Source organism: Vespula pensylvanica, chromosome 15 (assembly GCF_014466175.1).
Source record: "Vespula pensylvanica isolate Volc-1 chromosome 15, ASM1446617v1, whole genome shotgun sequence".
NCBI lineage: Eukaryota > Metazoa > Arthropoda > Insecta > Hymenoptera > Vespidae > Vespula > Vespula pensylvanica.
In genome coordinates, this window is record NC_057699.1 from 4121390 (window position 1) to 4145400 (window position 24011).

Genomic DNA, 24011 nt, shown 5'->3' on the forward strand with positions numbered 1-24011 from the left:
AAAAAAAAAACGAAGGAAACGTAATAAAGCAAAAAGAAAAGAGATCCGAAACAATCGAGTTCAATCGTAACTTCTCGATATAATTATCGAAGAATTAATAATATGGTTTACATTTGCCTTGTAAGACGCAATCTTTTTACGTACGTACGGATAAATATATATGTATCTCGCATCTTAGCAAAGGATCGAAGGTCGAATCGAAGAAATCTCGGACAAGGCGATCTTTTTGTCCAAGTCGGAACGGTGCCTCGAGTCCCTTTGATTCGTTGAACGATCGAAAGGATATAAGGATAATTTAATTAGCTCGAATAAAAAGCCATCATCGTGTCGCGGAGTTTTTGCATGCTCTCTCCTCTTATAAATAGAATTTTTTTTCTTTTCTTTTAGGCGAGGGTTCGAAAGAGGAAGTGGGGCGAGCAGGGGGGTAGGGGTGCGGCTTGTGGCGTGATATGAGGGTGCGCTTGAAAATTTGTTATTTCAGTATGTACTAACAGCGTGTGTTTTCAGTGTTAGTAATCAGTAACAGAACAGAGTAATCGGTCGATCTTAATTAGTGTCGATACCAGACAGGATTGTGAAGTGACGTAATTAGTAGAGTTGGAACGCAAATAGAGAAAAAGGGTAGTTAGGGGTAGGAAGGTTAGGGATGAAGGGGTGAGGAGAGTAGATAGGGTCGATCGGTTAACGTTCTCGTTTCGAATTCGAGGCTTCGTCGAGTAGATTAAAAGGACTTTGGCTTTGAGTTCTCGAGAACAAAACTGAAATGTTTCGATTTCGATCGATATCAACCTTATATATACATACATATATATATATATATATATATATATATATATATATATCGAGCGAAACGAATCGTTTGCAAAATGCAGAAAGAAAGAGAGAGAGAGAGAGAGACATCGTGCACGAGTTGCTTTGGATGCTGAGAGAAGATTGTTTTTAAAGCATGAGAGAGACGACTAGCATGAAACTGGGAAACGTGCTAGGATGTATAAGTTCGATAAGCTAATTGGTTATTATGTATGCATGTACATATACAGAGGTATATATTAATTTGGAATAACCAGTCGATAATACGTACGTTTTCAACGTTTTATATCTAAATAAATAATATCAGAAGATGTAGGATTTTTTCTTTTTTCTTTTCTTTTTTTTTTTGTGCAGTGAAAATGTATGCAAGCTAGATCAAAAGAATCACTTTGGAACTTTATACGGAAATCTCTGTAACTGTTAAGTTTGCCAAGACTCTTGTATATATTTCTCATTTATTTATTTATTTTTTTTTCCTTTTTTTTCAATTAAAGAAGAAATATATTGTATCGTTTTCGATGAAAAATCCTGATCTTGTGTTCATTTAGGTATAAAATGTTGGACCGGCGATATTAAATCTATCGAAAAAAATGTCCGTCCTTTGTATTAGAAAGAGAAAAAGAAAGAAAGAAAAAAAAAAGACAAAGATTCTTTTAGAAAATCAAGTAACTAACGTGAGTTGGACAGAACAATTCTCGATAGGTTTAATACCTTTTTGTTTTTGTTTTTTTTTTTTTTTTTTTTTTTTAATCTGTTTTTATCATTATCATTTGAATCGGAGAGAAAAAGCTTGGAAATAGAAAAGTGTACGGAATAAATTTTCTCTCGTTTTATATAAGCGCGGCTTCCCATTGGACGATCGATCCGAATCGTCTCTTTTAAACGTGAAAAGAGTTCTCGACTCTTGGGAGACTAAGAGACACCGTTTTCTCGACGATATCGGCCACGAAATGGTCGTCTATTGTTAGCCGTGTGCGCAATTTAAAATAAAAGAAAAAAAAAAAAAAAAAAGAAATATGCGCACGTATACCTGGTGTAGATAATGGCTTCGGTTGTGTTGGGGTTGCATTTGGTCCTGCTACTACCGACGATGCTGCTGGACTATACGCCCTTAAAAGAGGTCCACCTCGTGGTAAAGTACTACTGCCACCAACGTAATATCCACCACTACCGGAATTTGAATTTTTCGCTGTCTGAAAATACATAAAATTATTTCAATTATTGTACGTCGGAATCTTTTTTATTTTATTTCAATATTTCTTTCTTTTAAACTTATATACAAAAATACATTTTTGTTTTATCTTTTCTTTTCCTAAATTATTTCAATATACGATCTATAATTTAATTAAAAAAGAAATTAAATTTCTATAAAAAGAAATATATAAAATAATTAATTGATTATAAGCGTTGAGATATTCTATTAGAAAGAGATATTATTCTATTTATTATTTTTTTATTTAAAGTATTCTATTGCTCGATCCATATTGTTTCGAACGTTAATTTGATGTTAATGAATATATAACAGATAATTTAGTTTCCAAACATGTATACAGTTCGATTTCCTATAGATAAACAAGATAGCTTTGAAACGAATCGAATTTTATTCGATAACTATCAAGAGGAGTACCTTAATTAGACAAGCGTTTATAGTGCGTGCACTTGAAATAGAATTTATTCGATTCGATTTCACTATTTTCTAATCTCTCCGTTTGCTTTCTAGTCAATTTGCTCGAGCATGCATAATACAATAGTTTATTTTGGCGGGAAATTGCGATCACGCGTACAAATCGATCGTTTCTTCTTCTCTATCTTTCTCTATTTCATATTATTTCTTCTCTCTTTTCTTTTTTTTTTTTTTTCATTTCGCTGCTTAGCAACAAAATTTTTTTATAATTCGTCAAAAAAAGATTAGACATATAAGATCGAAAGGTTCAATACCGTTCGTCATTCGTCGATTTTTTAAAATAATTTGAGATTCAAAATTAAAAAATTCCAATATTGTTTGTTGGCCAATGCAATATTTGGACTTTTTTAAATTTCAACATTGCACATCTTTCAAAGATTTAAGATCTAAAATTAAAAGATTCCCTCGACATTGTTTATTGACCAATAATACATGTACACGTTAAATCTGTGATATTCGCAATTTTAAAAAATAGCGCAAGATACAAAATTACAAAATTCCAATATTGTTTGTTGGCCAATGCAATATTTGGATATTTTTTCGCGTTAAATTTCAAATTTGTATACTTTTTTTAATACCTTGTCTACTATAACTCACTGCAATCCAATACAATACAATTTTTTTTATTTGTTAGATCTTCGATGTCGATATATATCAATAATTGAAAAAATTTAACAATGAGATTAGAAAATCTCAATTGTTTATCTTATAAGAGATTATATTGTATAATAGAATAAAAAAAAAAAAGGAAAAGAAAAGAAAAGAAAAGTAGGCGTGGTAAATGTTCCCCTTCCCTAACTATAATCTTCGGAAAGTGTTGGGGAATCAAAAGTAAATGTTAACATCCCTTCTCCCTCTTTCCGATTTCAAGGAAGCGTAAAAGCAAACAGGCTTTGCCGATTCGCATCGATTTCCCTTCCTTAGTAGTTGTTACTCATGCTGTACGTTCGGCAACGTGATCCGTGCCTTTTATATTGTCGTTACTCGAATTAGAAATAGAGAGAGAGAGAGAGAGTGAGATAGGGAGATAGAGAGATAGAAAGAGAAATAGAGAGAGAAAGAAGGAAATATAGATAGATAGATAGATACATATAGAGTCAGAAATAGAAATAAAAATAGAAAAAGAGAAAGATTAGGAGACAAGTTACGACAGATAGATCAAATGGAGAGAAGGAAGGGGTTTAGAATAGACGAAGCTCGTTGTTAGTTAGAAAAGAAACTCAAGAAGGATAGGATGGTGTTTTGAAAAAGTGTCGTGTCATAATAGTCCGTTCGAAATTAAAATATATCATTCGAGTTGGAGCTTCGATAGCGAAAAAACAAGGCGGTTTTTTTTTCTCGAACGAGTTTCTCGATGATCGTAACGTATTAGAAATTTTCGATCGTATTGAAATAAAAATTTTTAATCGTTGAAAAGACAAGTCATTCAACAGATTCTTTTCTTTTCTTTTTTCTTTTTTTTTTTGGTTATCGATGAATAGAATTCTTTTTTTTGTTTCGTTGGAAGGCGATGAATAACGTTGAAAATAATGAAGAAATCTATATTATCATCTAATATCGTCGCATTCTCTTGTTTTATAATTTTTGAATATCTAATAAGAAGTGTGACCTTGGAATCTTCTATCTCGAAGATCGACGAGAAGTTTGGACAAAAAGTGAAAAGTTCGCCTTTGCATATGGTCTTGCTTACACAGAAAGATTATATTCAGGTAAATATTCGATTTCGATGCTGATAAAAAATACGCAGAGAGTTTTATTTGTTAAAAAGATTGTTCAAAACATGTCTGCCATTTTTATTTTTGATCGACAAGTAAGAAGCTTGATCTTGATCATTTTAGATAAGAAATTTTTAATATATAACATATAAATACATCGAAACGAGAAAGTAAATGTAATGATTGACAAAGAATTTACTTCACCAATCACTTTTCGATCGGACCAATCGGAAAAGAGATTGTGAATTAACATTTATGGATAGTGCCCTAAATAGATCGAATGCCAATTAACACAGTAGGAATGTAAAGAGATAAATGTACGGTTTAATTAATCCTTTGTTTCTTTTTTCTTTGTTTTTCATTAGTTTCTGAGGTGGGAATTGCCAGTGCCAAATATCGAAGAATTTACTTTTTGTTTATGGCTGCGTTCTGATAATTTTATGCATCCACATTCGATTTTTTCTTATTCTAGTGAGTATATACAATATCTGTGTGTGTATGTACAATATATTTTTGTCGTTGGAGAAAGTTAATGAAAAAAAGAAAAAAATAAATAAATAAAAAAGACAAAAGGAAAAGAATAATAAAAAAGAAAAGAAATTTTTCGAGACGACAAGTGAAAGGAGATTGATTCGTTGCTCGTTTTATCTCTGTTAATTCTTTTTTTCTTGAAATTTATTTATTTATTTATTTATTTTTCATTTGACATTAAATTTATCAGTCCGTGATCAGTGCTACGATAAAATTTCTTTTGAAAAACAAAAAACGAAAGACAAGAAAAAAAAAAAACCAGAAATTTACATATATTACAACACATTCTCTTTCACTTTTTCTGTTCTCCCTCTACATTTTTATTTCTAATCATTTATTCTATTCATTTTACGTAATACGTGTATACATATGTTTTGTCTTCTTTTTTTCTTTATCTTTATCTTTCTCTTTCACTCGTGGAACTTTCCCAAATTGGAAAGTTCAAATCGAGAATATGATATAGAAATAAATGAGTTCGTTCTCGTTTTGTTAGAAAACGAGACAGATCGATTGATTCGAGCTTGGATATCTGCAAAGGGTCGAAGAGTACACTTGGAAATCGGTGGGATCAAAGTTTTTGAGGAAACTGTTATTTTTCAAGAAAACCGATGGTATCATATATGCCAAAGTTGGGAAAATCGATTAGGTCGATTTGCATTGTGGTTAAATGGACGAGTCAGGACGCAAGGTTATTCAGAAAAGGTTCGTGAGTTTCTCTTTCTTTTGTAAATAAATTTTTGCAAATTATATATATATATATATATATATATATATATATACACATATACTTCTACTTATTTCTACAAAGAAATTTTTACATGCTATATATTATATAGCTCCTTTCTCTCTCTCTCTCTCTCTTTCTCTCTTTATCTTCTTCTCTTGTAAATAAATTTGTGTAAATTGCATATGTAAATCCTATTTCTCTTTCTGTCGCAAATAACTCTACAAATTACATGTGTAGCTTCTCTTTCTTTCTCTCTGTCTCTCTTTTTCCTTCTATCGCTCTTGGAAAATAGTCCTTGTAAATTATGTACTTTCTTTCTCTCTATTTCTCTCTCTCTCTCTCTCTCTCTCTTTCTCATACAAAGAAATTTTAATAAATGACATATGAAACTTCTCTCTTTCTCTTTCTCTCTTGCAAAGAAATTTTGACAAATTGCATTATACAGTTTCTCTCTTTCATTTATAAAAAGCCTTTGCAAATTCTGCAATTTCTCTATCTCTATTTCTCCTTCTTACTCTCTCTTTCTCTCTCTCTCTTTCTGTTACTCTCCAAGTATCTAATAAAACAAAATTTGAATTTAGACGGAAAATCACGTTGTACCGAAAGGAGGCGACATAGTATTAGGACAAGAGTACACGGACTTTGACAAAGGATTGGAAGAAGGTATCGAAGGATCTGTATTCGGTTTCAACCTTCTTTTAAAGTCAGCATTCGATGACGAATCTCCGATTATATCGATCGATCATACATCATTGATTCAAACGTTTGGTTCTTCTTACGGTATTCGTTTCCTACCGAGGATAATTTTTAAAACTTCCAAGGATTATTACGAGGAAGAAGATTCGAGATTATTGTTAACACCTGATTATACGAAGAGAATATCTCGTGTAGTTAACACGGCAAATAGGTCTTTACCGTTGGGACTTCAATTGGTGAAACTTTCTTACGTACGTTGCGAATTGGGTAAAGGCAGTCCACACATAGGTGGTTCACTTATGCTAATATCTTGGAGTAGAACACCGGTACGTATATTTGGCGGTGCGATTCTAAAGAATGCCAGAATAGATTGTGGCAATTTCTAAAAACAGTCAGAGTCTAGAACTCCCTCTTTCACTATCCTTCACCCATCCTTCTTCCTTCGACTTCTTCCACCACCTCGTCCATTTTACTTCGAGCTAATAAACCTTAGATATCTTCCAATTTAGGAGTAGGTAACATACTGGACAGGTAACGTTTTGCAACTTCTCTCTCTCTTTCTCTCTCTCTCTCTCTTTCCGTCTCTCTCTTTCTCTTTTTTTTCTCTCTTTTTTTTTTTTCTTCTAATTTCCTTCCTTGTCGCTTCAGGCCAACATCAGGAATACTCTCGTACAAGTTGAATTACGTGCGCAAGACCAATGAAACTCGTTATAGTTATATCTAACTGTGACATACATATATGTATCGAGATAGAGAAAGAAATAGGGAAAGAGAAAGAGAGAGAAAACGTGGCCTACAACGAATGCAGCTCTAGTTTCGCCATTTTTGCGCAAGCACGAATATTCGATGATAACGAGCCAACGATATCTACTAGTTCTGAAAGAATTCGTCTTTCCTTCCTTCCCTCTTTCTTTCTTTTTTTTCTTTTTCTTTTACGAACAAAACACCTTTTCACACCGTTACAGTATTTACTTGTTTGATCAATTTATTCTTCCGTAGACTACTATTATAATTTCATAATTAATACTTAAAATAATACTCGAGTACGTTTAATTATTACATATTTATTTTTATTTAATATAAGAGAAATACGAAGTTGTTATTAGTTTATTTAATAGAGAGTAGTACATATTTCAAAAGTGTTATATATATATATATATATATATATAATAATAGAATATAATAGAATGTTATTAAAAGATACGCTATATTTTTCGAAATGACAAAATGCATATATAAAAGAAAAAGAAAACAGAAGAAAATAAAAAAAAAAAGAAAAGAAAAGAAAAGAAAAGTAAAAAGAAATGGAGAGTTATCGTAATAGAAAGAGGACGTTGGCAATTAGTTAATTACGTAAGACAGTAGCGATGCGTCCCATCCGTTGGTCCGCATCCGGACACGCTTCTATAGAACACTTTCCCTTCGACTGTTTTATGAGTTTCTCGATCTTTATGGTAAAAACATGTATTGTGTACATGTACGAATATATGTACGTATGTATGTATTATAGATACTTTGTAACACGTATGTTACGCGTTATATCATTATATAATATATTCTCTTACTCGAATGATTTAGCAAATTTTATATCTGTCTCTTCAAAAAAAAAAAGAGAGAGAGTAAGAGAGAAAGAAAGAGACTAATTCAACGATTGAATTTCGATCTTAAAAAAGGGATCTCTGTAAACGCCTTCGCTTTCACTTTCACCAAAATTTGCTCCACTTTATCTCCGTCTTTCTTTCTATTTCCTTTCTTGTCTTTTAGGATCGTAAATACGTATATATATATAAGTACATAAGTGTATATATATATATATATATATATATATATATATATACACACACACACAGAGGGTGGAACTTTATACTCCAACGTAGATTTATAACGATACATTTACAATATTATAAAAAAAGAATTTCTCGAATTTGTATTTCCCAGATTTCCCTTTTTTCTTCTCTCTCGTTTCATTAAACTAACGATTTTACGAACACTCGAAATGTGTGAAATTTTAATGACTCGCGGAATTTTAATCAGTTCAATCGATACTTCAAACAAAATACCGTCATATTTTTACACGGATTCGTTCAACAGTAGCTGCGATTTTTGCTTTCAATGTCCGTCACACACACATACACAGACACATTGTATTTTTTTTTTTTTTTTTTATAAAAAAATTTAATTCAAAATCATAATTTAAAACTTTGAAACGAGACTAGATAAAAATTGAGACGATTGTTCGTTATAACGTATAAAAGTTGTACAAATTATTTTCGTGCATATAGACGTACATATACGTATCGTTGTATACAGAGATCGATTTATTCTTTTGTCGTTGTCAATATTATCGAGATGGTTAACGAGAAGGTGACGTAATTCATCTTCCGAGAAACTCCCGTCTATTCTCTCTGCTTAATTTTGTTTTGTTTTGTTTTGTTTTCTTCTTCTATGATACGTCGTCCTCGGTCGTACGTGACCGAGACGTCTTTCACTTCACATTTCTCATTTCGTATCAATATTTCAAGGTGTTCGGATCGCTTTCTCCATTCAGTTGGTTAATACGCAATATTTCAGAACGAAATCGTAAGTAAATTATTATTTTAACATTACGTATTCTTTATTCATAATTATATAATAATTTAATCGAACGATTAATAGTATCGATCAATAAGTGAATAATTAATTTAATTAGAGATATATATATGTATTATATATTACGTACAGCGAGTTAATATTTCTCTCGTTATAATTTATTAACATATTAGGAATTCTTAATAAACGTTCGTTTACGTATATCGTTATTAATTTATTTATAAAATATTTAGCAGCGTCGTAGCATGTAAGTTATTCTTCGTTCATAATTACATAAGTATAATATTAGGTTATATATATATATATATATATATATATATATATATATATATATACGTTATTCCGAAGATTTACGACTTACTTTTTGCAGCCAGAAGAAGATTTTAATTTATTTAATTTATTCGACGAAATATCAAGCGTACCGATATTAATTACAACGAACGATTTATAATTACTTTATAAATTCGTACAACAACTTATAGCTCGATATAATCTACGTTAGTCTCGTTCATATCTATATATATATATATATATATATATATATATATATATATATAAGTGAAGATTTTACTTTTTAACTTCGAAGAAAAGTTTTATTCGTTTGTTCATTGTTTTAAAAGAACATTATTTAATGAAATGTAATTACTATATATTATTATATATATATATTATGCAACAACTAGCTCGATATACTTAGATACAGATTAATCTAATTCGCAAGCTTCAACGATGGCGTTTCTCAAGCAATAATTATTTACAAAAGAATTACGAAAAACTCCGATATTAATTAGCTATCAGCCGCAAAGTAGATTTGTACGATAAATAAAATTAACCATTACTTAATGACCAACGTAATTACTACGTGCGTATATAAGTATATGTAATATTCAGATCGATATACCTATATATTACCGTCATTCACAAAATTTACGAAAAATTTTTCAAGGAACAAATTCGTGATATAATTATTTCTTGTTAATCCAGTTTTATCTGTTTCGTATATATATATATATATATATATATATATATATATATATATATATATATATATGAAATACTTGACATTTTAATGAAATCCAACGTAAATTTAACCTTGGCAAATATTTTGTAAAAATAAAATGAGAAAGATCTCGTTGGTAAGTAAGAAGAAGAAGAAAGAAGAAAATATCTTGTAAAAACTTATTTTATATATTTCTTCTTCTTCGTCATCATCATCTTCTCCTTGAGAAAGACGTCCTTTCGCCGAGTAACAACGAAAAGAAGAGACGAAGAGAGCTTGGAGTGGGGATTTTACATTTTGTTTTGTTTTCTTTCTTTCTTTTCTTTTCTTTTTTTTTTGTTTTCTTTATAAATCCTTAGACTTCGAGTTTCTTCTTCGCTCCCCTTCTTCATCGAAGGCGGATGTACGTATCCGACTTTCTTCTCTTCTCTTGAGAACGCAGTAAACGTTTCCGGTCGAGTTAACTACGTCGTTGAATTATTTTGTTCGTCGAGATAACTCCTCTTCTTTTTTTTTTTTTTTTTTTTTTTTTTAAATTATCCAGTAACGGTAAAAGATATATATACGTATCGTATATTTATCGGGTAGTTAATTATACGATCGTTGAATAATTTGTTTATTATGGAAATCAATTTTTCTGAATTATTAATTAGGAATAGATAAAGCGTTTCGTTAGGATTATTCGTTTATTTAGAAATGATCGTAATTATTTTTTCTATGTTTGATTATTTATTACGAAAGATAGATATGCGTTTCGTGTAAAGTCAATTACGTCATCGATCAGATAATTGATTTATTGGAGACGAATTTTTTTTAGAAATTACAGATTCTGAAAGAAACTTGTACAAATGTTTTATGTATTTTGGCAGACGTAAAAAATGAAATATTATACATATATATATATATATATATATATATATATATATGACCTCGTTTAAATATAGCTTTACCTTCGCCAACCGGTAATCCGTGTGCTCATGATGCATGAATACCAAGTGCAAGGATATTTCCTCTTGTAAAAATATTCGCACAAAGACGAATCTTTGTTGAATTGATCCTAATCGTTCAAAGTTCGTATTGAGAGTGATAATTATTAATCTATACTCGCGTACGATCCTCCATATTTCTAATTGAGTAAGAAATACTTCGTGAAATGACACTACGAATTTTAAATTAGAATGAAATTATTTAATTCTTTAATTTGTTTAAACGTTCGTTAAATAAAAATCATTATAAATTTATTTATTAGATAATTATTAAATAGTACTTTCGTTTGATTGATAACATCGTATGAGTTGTATAATTAAGAATAAAAAAAAATTATATATATACATATTAATGCACTTGAAAATTTTTATTAATTTTAAAATGCAATATATCTTAGTATAGAAATACATACCGATGCTTTTATTTAATTATTTTTGGAATGAAAAAAATATATACATACATAAATATATATATACAGGTACACATTTATGTTTTAATTTAATCATTTTCACTTCAATACGAAGTAATATTTTCTTCTAACAAAGAAAGAGATAATAAATAAATAAAAATCATACATTAAAGGATTAATAAATTTCATAAATTTTTTTACAAATCTCTTTCCGACTTTTTTTTTGTACTTGGAAAGAAAAATTGTATTCCGAATTGCGTCAGTGTATATAAAAAATAATTATAATATAGATATCTTATGCGTACCAAATGATTCGTAATACGCCATAAGAATATATAATGTCGAATGAAACTAATTTCAATAATCTTAGAACAGGAACAGCAAGTACTATTCAATGCTTAGGAATCGATCGTTACGAAAAAACTATTTCGAGAACGTACGCACTTTCAAAGAATTTCGAAGGTACATTTAACATGTATTCAAGAGAGAGAAAAGAGAGAAAGGAGTTCTCGGTTGATCTACCAAATAGATCAAAGTCATCAGTATGGGTACCGTAATTCGATAGATCTATACATTTAAAGTATTTTAACAATCACTTTAATACGATTACTACGTCTATGATAGTTTTAAATCTTACAATGTTACAACGGTATTAGAAAGAGTTGTTTTTTAATTCGTACGTGTACGTCCATAATAATGATTCAATTATTTTAATAGGAATTAGATTAGTAATTGATACATGTTCGATAGAGCTGTTGCAATTTACGTGATAAGATTAATTATACGATTAGTTAATTCATTTTAATAGGACGATTAAAATTTTCCATATGCGTTTATATTAGAATTATTTATAGATATTATTAAATTATTATTATTATTACTATTATTATTATAAATATTCGTGTGGAGTCATTTCATATATTTTACAGTTACCATACAACTGTATCCTACAAATTTTTATGAAAATTCTATTTATAGGATATTCGTGTAATAACTTTGATAAAATTTTTTTAAAAAATTCATCATCCAAATTTACTCTCTTTCTCTCTCTCTCTCTTTCTCTCTCTCTCTAGTTAAGTATAATTTATAATACCTTTTTAGTAGTATTATATAATTGTTATATATATATTTATTATTACGTTTAGTTGTGTATTCAATAGTATTATTATTATGATATAATAGTTATATTCATTTGTATTAAATATAGTTGCGTTTGCTAAGAGTTAAAGCGAACGGAGAATGGATGCATTAAAGAGTTTCACGCTCATTAACGCTTCAACTTGTTGACGACAGGATAATCGAGCAAATGAAAAAAGGTGGGGGATGCAGAAAGGGAAAGGCGTTCTTTATAGTTTCGCCTGAAATATCTCGTTGTCTCCCTCTCGACGAATGTTATTTCTTTTTATATATATGTATATATATCTCTCAGGTTTTAACAGACGTAACAGATGTAAAACGATAATATATTGTTTGATTTAAACTTCAGTGAAAGCTATGGAAAGTATAATTCGAAATATATCTGTGTGTGTGTGTGTGTGTGTGTGTGTGTGTGTGGCTGTGTGCGTATGTATATACATCTATATGTATACAGAGTGAACCAAAAAAAAATCCTAAATAATATTTTTTGAAGTGTGATTGTATTTTTCATTTTTTTTTTTTTTATTTCTTTTTAAATGGAATTTATTTTAAATTAATTGAGGATTATAATCATCCTATGTGATCTTCGATGTAATCTATATACATGTAAGGTTCGATGTACCCATTGAATTTCCACATTTTCATCCAAGGTCGAACTCAGCGAACGTGTTTTACACTCTCTTTATAAAATAGATCGTAGTATTACAAGTAGGTGGTGTCAAGTTAGAAAAAGACGTTCTAAACGATAAGACACGAACGATTTTTAATAGAGATAAATATGATCGAGATTAGAATCATTGATATACGTTGTAATTTTCCTTTCTGTTTTCGCAATCAGCCCGGGTCAACATTCACATTCTTATTATTTACATTCTCTAATTAAATTTTTCATTTTTTCATTTTTTCCATTCATGAATGATTTTTAACGTAGCCATTTAAAATAAGACACACACACACATATATGTATATAAAACTCTAAGTATAATTTTATTAACTGTATATTAATTCTACAATATTGCTAACTATGTAATTTGTACGATAAGTATATAATACTATCAACTATATAAAAATCATTTAATTATTATTCTAATATATTCATAGAATTAACGATAGAATATAAAACGATACATTATATATATATATATATATATATATATATATTATACTTATTGTTAACATAGTTAAATATTGTAGTAAACACATATTGTCTGATTATTCAGATATACATTTGTATATATTTGTGTGCGACTACTACAATGTGTAGAGATGAGATATAAATAATGTGAGATCAGAGTTAACCTTGAAAGAAAAATAATATCGTAAGAATGTTCGAGGAAAAAGATAGAAGAACGTTAAATTGTTTATTTGCAAGATGATGAAGGGAAGGAATATAGAGAGTGGGAAATCGTGCAAAATGTGAGCGTCTCGCAAAGTAGGAGAACGAAGCAAAAGGCGAATCACCATCGTGGGCTGCGTAGGTAGGAGGTAGGTAGACACATATATATATACATACATACATACAAACAAACACCTTTCGAGAGTTTACCAGTTATACGTCGAACAGTTGGAGCAGCGGACAGTTACCTTTACGTTTCGAGATCGAGAGGATCTATTTTGTTCTCTGGTGTGATATAGACCGATTTATATATTCGCGAGAGAGAGAGAGAGAGAGAGAGAGAGAGAGAGAGAGAGAGAGAGAGAGAAAGAGAGAGAGATTAGCTTCTCGGTGAGTTATTTTCTTTTTTCTTTCTTCTATTTTATTTTTTTTTATTTCTTATTTTTTATTTTTATCATTTTTTTTTTTTTTTGATTCATTCTTCGCTCATCGTTCTTATGGATATTCGAGAAATTTTTTGCTGATTAAATGGAAATTTTTACACATTCTTTTTTTATAATCGTATGTATGTATAACATGTTATTTGTAATATAATTTATTTATAAATAAGTGTTATTAAAAGTAAGAATTTATTGATTTATTATAAAAGGAATGATAAGTGATAAATACATTTAATTGTAATAAAATCGATTACGAATAAGTGCTATTTATTATAGGTAAATGGTTTACGATTATAAAATGACACTTATTTATTAATAAATTCACAAAGGGTATATATGTAGCATATAATGTAAAATGTATGGAACAAAAGAAAGGTTATCGAACTGGATTATGGTATGGAAATAATTCCATGTAATACGATCGATTGTTTTCGATTTTAAAAAAAATAAAAACTCTGTTACCACAAGGATATCTTTGTTACCACAAGGAAAATGTCGATAAAGTAACCTCGTTACTAACGTTTCACAGGAATATCAAGCACGAATATTACGCAAGTAATATAACTGGGCATCCAGTTCACCTCGGTTCCCCTGTAAAATTTCTCTTGCTTCATACTGATTGAATTCAAATTGATTAACGATTGCATAGTCATTAAAGTCCATGCATAAGATAGTCTAATAATTCTGGAAAAAAAAAAAAAAAGAAAAAAAAAATGGTCGACCTAAATCGAATTTTTACGATTTATTTCATTAAATTCTACGCTGGTGATGATCCAACAATCTAATAATAAAAAAAAAAAGAAAAGAAAAAAAGATTACGAAATCAAAAACATATTTAGATCGTTTTTATCTATTCTTATTTTTTTCCTTGTTCTTTTTTTAATTAGAGATCATTCGAGAAGAGGAGGAATCGATCGATTCGACTCGAAGACGATGAGTCGAACGTTATTGATGTGTTCGTTGTTGGCTGTGACCAACGTCAATGCAATTTCGACAGTATGGCAACCAGTACCTTCACCTCTTGTACCAAGTACGAGTGTGCTTCGTCAGGAAGGAAAATTATATGGAAGCTTAACATCGGTCAATTCTCCTTATGATATCGATGGACAGCTGATCGATTTGTCACACGAACAGGAACAATGTTCTTTGTACAAGATTTCTATGAGTCAACAGCTTTACTTTGAGGTTGGTCAATATTAATTAGTTAATTAATTAATTAATTAATTGATCGATCGATCGATCGATCGATCGATCGATTTATTTAGTCATCTTTTTTTTTCATTCATTTATTGGATACTTAAAAAAAAAGAATTATTTTTTTTTTTTTATATCTCGCTTTATATAAAAAGCAAGATTTATACGTAAGAAAAAAAAAAAAGAATAACTCGCCAACTTCTCAAATGGCTCTCGTATTTATCTAATTAGGTTTCATCAGAAACTGTTCGATCGATTTGTTAGGTATTATTATATAGTTATTGCGTAATTATTTGCATTAGAGATTTTGCAACAAATTGATACATTGGATATTTATGTAATAACTTTCAATAGTTTTTTTTTTCTTCTTCTTCTTCTTCTTCTATATAAATTTGTTCGACTTTGCTTCTATTAAGGAAGTATACTTTTGGTAGTATTATATACAGCTACCGGCGTTATGTACTAAGTATATGTATAATAGTACTTTGTAGGGTACTGTTATATAGTTATCACTATAATTATTTGTAGGAGATGGTAAAAAATCTATTTTTATAAATCATTCATTAAATCATTTAATAACTTTGAAAAATTATTTTTACTTAATATATTTGTTAGAGACTTTTACTTTTATTAAGAAATAAATTCCTAACGGTATTATATAGTTATGGTTGATAATTATTCGCGTTTGAAATTTTCTTCGTTAGATTACGCATTCAATAATTTTCTTTACTTAAAAAAAGAAAAGAACATAAAGAAGGAAAAAAGAAAAGAACAAAAGATTACTTTACAAAACGCAATGAATCATTTCTTCATAAATTTATTCGACTTTATAAGAAACTTCATTCGTATTAAAAAGTACACTTTTAATCTTTCAAATATCGCTAAAAGTAATCTATAAAAATGTGTAAAATTGCATCGATAGGAAAAAAAAAAAGAAGTTTAATTTTACGATTACTTAACTGTCAGACGATTGTATAAACAATCAAGTTGCAATTCATGATTGCAGTTGAAAATTTTCTTTCTGCTTTCACAATACCATGTCTCTCCGATGTTCGTGTACTTTTTATTCTTTGGATAACACTTAATCCATTTTATTTATTTATTTCTTTATTTATTTTCTCTTTCTTTCTTTTCGTTACAGTATATTCATTACAAGATCGACTTGCCGAATATAAAAGAATTTACTCTGTGTATATGGTCGAAGTTTCACAATCATACCAACGATCATCCTCTGTTTTCTTATGCAGGTGAGAATGTCACTTATATGTCTCTTTCTTTCTTTCTTTTTTTTTTCCTCACTCTCTTTTCTTTTCTTTTCTTTTCTTAACTTTTCCTTTCCTTTCCTTTCCTTTCCTTTCCTTTCCTTTCCTTTCACCTTACACTTTGCCTCATGCGTTTAAATTAAGATAGCGAAAGTCGTCTTTCGTTCGTTCTTCTCTCGTGATATCCCTTTCGATATCGATATATATCATTGATGTAAAAAGAAATGATTCGTGAGACTTGTAAAAAAAAAGAAAAGAAAAGAAAAGAAAAGAAAAAAAAATATATTCGAGAGAAATCATCAATATTATTAATCATCGATTCGTTAGATTTATTTACTTAACAATTTTCTTAATAGGTTTCGTTCACAAAGGTTTCTCGTTAGGTATCTTAGAATTTTTACTTTGATTAGAAAGTTATATTTCTACTTCGATATATATTGATATACATTGATGAAGTTGTTGCGGAAAGAAATGTACATGGAACGTGTCGGAAAGGAAAGAGAAATCATCAGTATTTTAATCATCGATTCATTAGATGATTTCGCTAATAATTATCTCGTTTAGGTTTTCTTAATGAATTTGTTGACAATTGGTTTCGATTAGAACGTAATTTTACAAATAGTTTTCTATTCTATTCGTTTGAGATTTTAAGGAATTGATTTATTAGATATTCGTCCAATAGGTTTATCATTGGATTTTCTTTTTTTATACATTTTTTTTTTATGCTTTTCTTTTCATTCAAAAGTATACCTTCGGTATTCACATATCAATTATATAGTTTATTATAGAATAATTATATATTTAGTGATAAATTTTTATTTTTATTTTTATTAAACTATACTTTTACTATATATATATATATATGTACGTATGTATGTATATAGTAAACAGTCATTTACTATTATTTATTATTCGTTAAAACTTTTAATAATTGTAAAGTCAATTAATTTTGGACTTTTTTAAAAAAGTCCAAATTAAAAAGTACACTTTTAAAAAAATTTTAATTTTAAAATCAAATGATATATATTGATATTATCATAGATATACAATTATATTAAACGAATATAAAGTTATTACGTGTGAGTTATCAAAATAACGAAAGCGAATAACTTTCCAAGGCGAATTTTAGAAAGGCACTTTGTCTGGATTACTCAGACGCTTCGTTTCGTTTAGTTTCGTTTGGTTTCGCGGTAAAGTCACCTTCCCTTTTCCCACCGTCATCGAATCTTTCACATACTCGATGTACATTATTAACGCGGTGTGGTAAATCGTAAAGTTTGATAGTAATAAAAAATCTGTAAAGTCGTTAAAGAAACTTTCTAGCTATCTTAACGTGTGGTCTTATATGTACGTGGATGTTATATGAGATTTAGAAGATAGCGAGAGAGATAGAGTATATATATATATATAAAAAAAATATTCATATTCGTAAACGGATTTTTTTATTTTTTATTTTATTTTATTTGTTCTTTTATTGACTCGACGACTGATATGAACTTTTTTTGAAGGTCTTTTTTTTTTTTTTTTTTTTTTTTTCCCAAGGAAATATTCCTTTTTTTTTATTTTTTTATTTTTATTGACTCAAGTATACACCTACGAGTAAATCTATGAGAAATTTATGTGATTTGTAATATGGCGTACAGGTCGAGCGTAAAGTTTCTACTTGGATCAATAGTTGCTAGACTTAAATAAATATCAATTTTTCATATCCTTTTAGAATTATAGCCAGGCTTGTAGTTTTACGATTTGAAGAAAAAATGTCAACTCAAAGTATCTTCTCGAAGAAGGATAATCGATTTTTAGGATCATCTAGGAAAACTTATGGTCTATCCTTTAATACGGATATAATAAATTTGGATTTTATATATCTCGTTAAAAAGATCAATAAAATTGATATTACACTGTCATTATATTACTATATGAATGTTAATGTTTCGTTATGATCGAATTCGTTTTAGGGATCGATAGATCTTCGTCAAATACACACAATAATATATATGAGCACTTAAAAGAAAAAAATAAATGAACATATCTATCTCATAGATTTGTTTTAGAATGTTGTATAAAATTGTCATTACATATCGTAAAACTCAATTTGTTTCGCTAATGATTTCATTCATTTTTAAAATCGATAGATCTACGAAATACGTACGAGATGTATAGTTATTTATAAAACGAATATATTTCTTTTATAGATCTATTTAGAAATATCTTTATATATACTCTTTATAACCTTATCGTCATCATTATTTTATAAAAGTCAAGGTTCCAAAACGATTTAAAAAAAAATCTATAAAACACATAGAAACATAAAATCACCATAAAATCACCTGCCATAAGACACGAATGTTACAAAAAGCGTTTTATTATATTCTTCATTGTACCTTAAAAAAAAAAAAAAGAAGAAAAAAAAATCAGTTGAAAAATAACACTTTTTCTTTTAATACTAAGGACAATAATTTAACAACGGATCACAACGGATCACATAATATATAAAAAAAAAATTTTCAGTCGGTGATCAACCTCGAGGTATATTATCATGGGTCGCCAATACGGCAAGAAGTTCTTATTATATGATGAACGTGGACGGTCACAACTTGTATAGATTGAATTATCCGTTGAGACTTAACAAGTGGTACCACTCTTGCCAGAGTTGGAATGGTCGTACCGGAGAATGGCAGATTTGGGTCAACGACGAACGTGTAGGTCGTGGGTTCAACAACAGGGTAAGCGAGCATTGTCTTTTATCTTAGAGATAAAGAACCTACCCTTTCCCTCTTCCTCTCTCTCTCTCTCTCTCTCTCTTTCACTCTCACTCCGTTCGCTCGTTCTTTCCATCTTCTTAGGTTTTTTTTTTTTTTTTTTTTTTTTATACATAATACGCCACCTTCTTCCGAGTATACAATAAGAAAATGGAGATTTCTTAAATAAACCTTCCTACCACGAACTCTTTTGTTATAATCGTACTACTATTTTTTTTTTCTTTCTTCTATCTCTTTTTTTCTTTCTTTCTTTCTTTCTTTCTTTTTTCTAATGTGTTTATTATGTGTACACGTATGCAATTCTTTTCTCTCTCTTTTGTATATATTATATATGTATATATATATAAATATATAAATCACTGTATGCGTGCGTATCACAGGATATGTGCAACTAAATCGTTCATACGTTCCCACGCGACTTTTTATATTTATTTTTAAATTCTAAACGGAAGAATTTAATGAAAGTGGATTTGATTTTTCTTTCCTTTGCTTTCGAATAACACTCGATGCATCATTATTGAGGAATTGTACATAATATATTTATTAGAATTTTCTTTCTTTTTTTTTTTTATAATCGATCAGTGAATCGTTTGACGTAATTTTTAATCGATTAATGAATCGTATCCGAGTAATACGGAAATATATTCTCACGGGCAATTATTAAAATGACAATGTTACTTTTTTTTTTGTAAATTATTATTATCGTTATTATTATTATTATTATTATTATTATTATTATTATTATTTCACTTTTAAACAAATCGTTTATCAAATGGTATTACTCGAAATGGATGAGATTAGAATAAATAATCGATTTAACATTTATAAATGCGTGATGATTGATATATGATATAATTATTACATTATTATTTCCTTTCTTAGAAATAAATATTTTTATTCGTTTAAAAAAAATTATTTAATATATTCCGAAAAATAGATCAGTTAGGTTAACGCGTTAATGAATTTTTAGATTAACATGTTGCTCATTTATATATACTTTCTCTATGCAATCATTATATCGTTGAGAATCTTTCTTTTTCTTGTTTCCTCGAATGATCGAATGTCAATGTTCGTATTATACGTGTATTAGATATGTATTAGATGACAAAATAAAAGTTTCACAGTATTTACGTTGTAAGTGATTAGATCGAATGCTATCCACGCACAGTATACTATTATATAACATATCATGTAATTTTTACTTATTCATTTCCTTTCGAGGTCGGTGAAAGGCACTTGAAATTCATATTATCGTTATTATTATTCTTATTATTATGTATTTCTTTTTTTATTACACTTTAATCGTCCACTCCATTAGCAAAGCTCGTTATTCAAAAGTAAAACAAAAAGATTTTGTAGAATATAAGGATAGATATTTTTTTTTAATTCGTACGATCCTTTTCGTTATCGTCATCATAAATTATTATCATCACTATTATATCATTGATCATGATTTTGTTAGTAAAGATAATTAAAAAAAGTATATATATATATATATATATATATATATATATACAATAAAATCAAATAATTAACAGAAACAACAGAGATTAATAATTAATTGTTTAATGTTTCTAATCGTCATCAGTATCTTTTTATTATCATTATTATTATCATTATCATTATATGTTTCGTCACGGATGAATTTTGTTGAAAAATGATAGATAGAGAGAAAGAGAGAGAGAGAGAGAGAGAGAGAGAGAGCAGACAAGGACTGATCATTTTTTGTCGACATTTAAATTTTATAGAAGCATAGAAAGTGGGCGTGGTGTAGTTGTCATTAGAAAAAGAAAATGGAAAGATTTTCGAGAGGAGAGTAACGATCGCGTGAGTATAACACTATGTCACGTACATACACATACATACATATATACATTGTAAGGAAGTAAAGGCACACCTGGAAATGATTCTTAACTTATCGTTCGTCGAGTGGCTCGTTCTTGAAAGTCGGTGCAGCGTGACGAATGCACTCGAGAGAAAGTGGCCTTTGGAAAATTACAAATTACCGACGACACATATCGATCGTGGGTCAATGTTGAGGCAAATCGAGGTTTCTGACTCGATATCGATTACTCTTTATTGGCTTTTATATGTATATGATAAATGATATAATAATATCATCATCAATATATATAAAATGATACAAAAATAATACGTATATATATATATACATGTATAAACTTTCTTTTTCGTTGCATCTTTTTTTTTTTAAATTATAAAACGTGGTAATGTCGTTAAATATTATTAATCTTTATTATTAACGTTATGAAAATATTATATATGTATAATACCTATGGGACTTTTGGTTCAGCTTGTATAATGAATATTGTATATATATATATAGGTATATATCGTATATATATATATATCGTTGTTATTAAAATATTATGTGTATCATGAATATTATCGATATTAAAAGAAACGTCATAAATGACAATTATAGAAATTTTGTTGAAACGTTTCAGTTGGTCGGCCACGTTATTAAGGGCGGTGGTATCGCGATATCGGGTCAAGAGCAACGCCAGTTGGGTGGTGGCTTTTTAGAAGGAGAAGGTTCTCCTCCAGGTGAGTGTAATTTAATGTACGGAACAAAAACAATCAGAACCAATCGATTTTATATTATAAACCATTCCCTTCTTCCATTTCTTTTTTTTTTTTTTACGTTTCGCTCTATTTAATTATACGAATGCATTCGTTAATAATTTATTATCGATTTATACAGATTTCGTTTTGTTCGTAATTAGCAAAACAATTGGATAATATTTAGACCGAGATTATGTTATTCCAAAGGAATTAATACAATCAACAAAAATTAATTGTCATTAATTGTTAACGATTATGAAAATTTTGCCTAGATACGTATAAATAAATCATACCAACCGGACTAACTATTTTATTTAACATGTAACGTAGGTAACATAATATTTTTTTCGAACAAGACAAGGATCTAACGATTATTTGATTAATGCGTCGCATAATGTATCCCAATAAAATTTTCTTTCTTGCAAATATATAGGATCGGGTGGTATGTTAGGAGAAATAACAATGGTTCAGTTGTACAGCGTTGCTCTGACAGCTGGAAAAGCTCACAAAGATCACAAACATCATCACGCTCATCATTACGAGCACGATACCACGAATAATACTCCAAGGCCGATAACGAGACAACCGGTTACAGGACCACCTCTACCTCCTAGTCCATTCTTAACTGGAGGTCAAATTAATCCTCAAGTACGATATCATCGTTGTAACGATGAAATAATACATAACGATATACGTTTAATTTTATTAACACGTGACGTAATACGTTTAGGTGAAAATCAATCCTGGTGCACCATTGCAAATTATTCGAAACGGGGTGATCATGCGTCATCCAGCATTACCACCACCAAGAGAGCCACCACCACAACCCTTTCCACCAGCCAATCTCGAAAGTCTTTCAACGATGATCCCATTTGTTTCGCCGTCATCAACATTGTCAGTAACTTTGCAACAAGATTCCGGAATATTTGGAAATCCTTTAAGTAGACCAACCGGTACTTATCACGAACTTTTCAAACGAGAGGAAACTGTAACGAAGAGGGAGAACGTTCGAAGGGATAAGATCGATACAACGAAAGCAACAACGACGTCTAAATCCACCATTATCGAAAACGACGACGACGACGACGACGACGACGACGACGACGATAAAGTTCGTTGACATTCTTTCAATGAATAAATGAAAAGCGAAAACACGAAAGAACGCACATTTTTAATACATACATAGATACATACATACATTCGTTCATACATTTTCTTTCTTTGTTTTTAGGTGAAGTTCCTCGAAAGGATCAAGGACGATATAGAAAAGACGTCGAAAAAACGTGGTACGGAGAAAAAAAAGAGAGGAATCTTGCAATTGCCAGATGGTTTATTATTCGATGAAAATTATGCCGTACCTCAAGGATTGGACAACGATTATTTCTCGGGTTTAGCTAGTTTTGATCTTCAGTTGGTCAAGCAAGATAACAAAAATGACGAGAGAGAACCAGCCGAGGCCGAAGTTAAAAGGATCATGGATATTTGCAATGGCTGTGCCGAAGAACCTTTTGAGAAAGCCTTGATCATGGGATGGAGATCCGTACCTAAAAAGGTTTACTCCGGTGCTCTCTATATACCTGCTGTGCAGGTCTGCAAAGCTTTTTAATCGATCCTTCTCCTGGCTTCTCCTTGAGAGAATTAAATATCATATCCCTTAAGGGTTTCACGAAGCCTAAGAATGGCTGATAGATAGAAGACAATCATTTCGTCTCGTTTCATCTCATCTCTCCTTCTCTCTCTCTCTCTCTCTCTCTCTCTCTTTCTCTTTCTCACGAACATATATATATATATATAGTTATCTTTATATAAATTCTTCAGGAAATCGATATCAATCTCGATCATATTTCCAAGACCACGTGAAAATAGCTCGTTCGAAAACAGTATTATATCTCGATTAGATGAATAATTTTAATCTATTTTTTTTTCTTTTCTTTTCTTTTTTTTTATCATAATCGAGTAGTTCAACTTCGACGAGAGCTTTCGAGATAAAGATGTACTTGTTTGATTGTATTTAACAGAGCGATTCATCTTCACTCGAGTCCATGGTACCTCAAATACAGTTTGAGATCAAATATTATCTTTTAAGATGATGAAATCTTTTCGCTTCGTATGTATATGCATATACACACACACACACACATATATATAT

General features: G+C 29.6%; 2 protein-coding genes across 17 annotated transcripts in view; one reads left to right on the forward strand and one right to left on the reverse strand.

Annotated features, from left to right (window-relative positions):
• LOC122634567 (coiled-coil domain-containing protein CG32809) overlaps nt 1-24011 on the reverse strand; it is a 54689-nt gene that overhangs the window by 26802 nt on the left and 3876 nt on the right. For all 14 annotated transcript variants that reach the window (XM_043823636.1, XM_043823633.1, XM_043823642.1 and 11 more), the window contains one exon: nt 1841-2003. In XM_043823636.1, the coding sequence (XP_043679571.1) occupies nt 1841-2003 (163 nt within the window). The remainder of the gene's footprint in view (nt 1-1840; nt 2004-24011) is intronic.
• Nucleotides 5425-23996, forward strand: LOC122634568. 3 transcript variants are annotated; one of them, XM_043823647.1, is made up of 8 exons: nt 5425-5442; nt 14949-15246; nt 16397-16502; nt 19029-19243; nt 21745-21844; nt 22296-22510; nt 22593-22973; nt 23094-23996. In XM_043823647.1, the coding sequence occupies exons 2-8, from the start codon at nt 14995-14997 to the stop codon at nt 23466-23468; spliced, it is 1644 nt and encodes a 547-aa protein (XP_043679582.1). In that variant the 5' UTR covers nt 5425-5442; nt 14949-14994; the 3' UTR covers nt 23469-23996. The 3 variants fall into 3 exon arrangements, with proteins under 3 accessions (XP_043679582.1, XP_043679581.1, XP_043679580.1); XM_043823646.1 differs by lacking the exon at nt 5425-5442 and adding an exon at nt 8537-8743; XM_043823645.1 differs by lacking the exon at nt 5425-5442 and adding an exon at nt 13580-14011.